Below are 2,448 nucleotides of genomic sequence, written 5' to 3'. Positions count from 1 at the left end.
GACGGCAACGAGAAGAAGATCGAGATGGTCCGAGCCTACCGGGAGAAGATCGAGAAGGAGCTGGAGGCCGTGTGCCAGGACGTGCTGAGCCTGCTGGACAACTACCTGATCAAGAACTGCAGCGAGACCCAGTACGAGAGCAAGGTGTTCTACCTGAAGATGAAAGGGGACTATTACCGTTACCTGGCAGAAGTGGCCACCGGGGAGAAGAGGGCGACTGTGGTGGAGTCGTCTGAGAAGGCCTACAGCGAAGCCCACGAGATCAGCAAGGAGCACATGCAGCCCACCCACCCCATCCGGCTGGGCCTGGCGCTCAACTACTCCGTTTTCTACTATGAGATCCAGAACGCCCCGGAGCAAGCGTGCCACCTGGCCAAGACCGCCTTCGACGACGCCATCGCNGAGCTCGACACTCTGAACGAGGACTCCTACAAGGACTCCACTCTGATCATGCAGCTGCTCCGAGACAACCTCACGCTCTGGACGAGCGACCAGCAAGACGATGACGGCGGTGAAGGCAACAACTAAGGCCCCAGGTGGACTGGCAGCGCCCGCTGATGCTACTACTGCAGTCTTTATTTTTTTCCCATGAGTTGGGGGTCGGGTGGGGGAGGGGAAAGGGAGGGCTGACCTTCCCAGGGAGAAACCCACGACTGTCCTGTCTTTGATTGCCTCTTTGACATTTTTGCCAAAATACCACTAGTGGAAAGTCAGGCTAGCTATGCTGGTATGGGAGTAGCAGCCTCACACAGGCGTCCGGACTGTTGTGCAGGCTCGGAACGAGCAAGTGGAGCTGTCTGCCTTTTAGTTTAACTTATTGCTAGACAGTAGGGTTCTAAGAAGAAAAACGGAGATGGATGGCCCTCATTCAGTGCGTTCTGTGGTTCCAGTAAGGATTCTTCTGTCCATGCCCTCGTCCTCAGTTCCGTGGCTGTTTTCTCTCTGTGGCTGTGCTTTTTATTTCTCTCTCTCTCTCTCTCTCTCTCTCTTTCTCTCTCTCTCTTCTCTCTCTCTTTTTTTCCCCCTGGGGTGTACACCAGAGAAGTTATAGTTTAAATTACCCAACTCGACAGGCTTAGATTAGAAGGCACAACTTTTATTACTNAGTTAGACATGGCCCTGTATTTGGAAGTCTCTGACGGGTTGACAGTATTAACACTAAATTTTAGTTTACAGTATTGATACATGACAGCCATACATGAGCCTAGCCATGGGTTCTCAGCTCTCCTTTGTCAGGTCGGCTTTCCATCTGCTTCCGGGTCGGTCTGGCTGTTCGTCAGTTCTAGACGTGGGGAGAGTCAGAGCTCCCCGTTCCGTCTTGGTTGATGGGTGTTTGGGAGGGGGCTGNGGGGAATACTTTCTTTTTAGTTCTTCTTTACCCTTAAGGTCAGCCNATCACAAAAACAGAAACCGTTAAGTACCCCACACACAGAGAAAACGGAGAAAATTCAGGTCTGTATGTCATTTATCAGAGACTCTGCTCTCAGCAGCCAGGGCTCCTTCTCAGTGTCACTGCCTGTTGAATGTTCCTCTGCACCTTGTGCTAGCAGCATGCAGGTGCCCCGAGGCGTAGGACTGGAGTGTGGAGGGTGGGGGATTATCATCCGGTGCCAGCAGCTGAGCCTACAGGGAACCCACTAGGAAGAGGCAGTTCACTTGAGGCAGCCTGGTCCCTAAGCCAGTTGTCCCTGCCCCCCTTCAGCCCCGGCACTCCTTTCCCAAGTGCTTAGTGGAGGGTAGCCGAGGTTCGGCAGGAGGCCATGCTCACCCTGTTTGACCTAAGCTTTCCTGGTTTCCCCTTTTTGAATGAAATCGTAGTTGTTGAGATTGGCTTCTCTCTCATGAGGTCGCTGCACATGTGACATTGAAGGAAGCTCTGCTGCTATGTCCTACATGGTCCGTCTCAGCCCTGGGTCCCTCATTCTCACTGTGGATAACCCTTTCCATAAACACGCCCGGTCGCATGCAGAGTGTGCAGTTTATGTCTTCTGGAGAACTCACGGTCTTGTGGGTTCCCAAGACGGGCAGCGCCCCAAACTTGCTTAANTTGTCTTNAGAGGCCCAGCAGCCACTTTGTCGCCCACTTGAGCTGGTGCCGTGGCTGCAGAAGGATGACGCCCCTCTGCACAGTCCTAGCATGCCCTTTCTTGGAGCCCCTCTTCATGCTAGTGTGCCAGCACCCCCTAACCGAGACCCGCGCAAGGCCGCAGCGGAGGAAGCTTGGCCACCAGAGTGGACAGAGGGGCCGGAGAGGCTTCACCCGGGGGGTTGTCTCCTTGTCCGCAGTGAGCATGTCTGTGTCCCGCTTGTACTGTTTGGAAATGACCTACTGGAATTGCAAAACCTAGTTTCTCTTTACATTTCAGCCTTGACCTTTGCTGTGTTCTAGAACAGTCATGTGAGGGTAGAACTGAAGAGGGAGAGCGGGAGACCTGCCGGGAGCTCGGA

The 2,448-nt window shown here is 53.8% G+C and overlaps 1 protein-coding gene across 1 annotated transcript in view; it reads left to right on the top strand.

Moving 5' to 3' along the window:
- Ywhag (tyrosine 3-monooxygenase/tryptophan 5-monooxygenase activation protein gamma) overlaps window positions 1–2,442 on the top strand; it is a 25,961-nt gene extending 23,519 nt beyond the window's left edge. The window contains exon 2 of the mRNA XM_021163408.1: window positions 1–2,442. Coding sequence (XP_021019067.1) covers window positions 1–528 — 528 coding nt within the window. The 3' untranslated portion in view covers window positions 529–2,442.
- Window positions 2,443–2,448: the final 6 nt, after the last annotated feature.

This window comes from Mus caroli, chromosome 5 (genome assembly GCF_900094665.2).
Source record: "Mus caroli chromosome 5, CAROLI_EIJ_v1.1, whole genome shotgun sequence".
NCBI lineage: Eukaryota > Metazoa > Chordata > Mammalia > Rodentia > Muridae > Mus > Mus caroli.
Note: the sequence above shows the minus strand (reverse complement) of the source record. Positions and strands in the feature narration are given on the sequence as shown.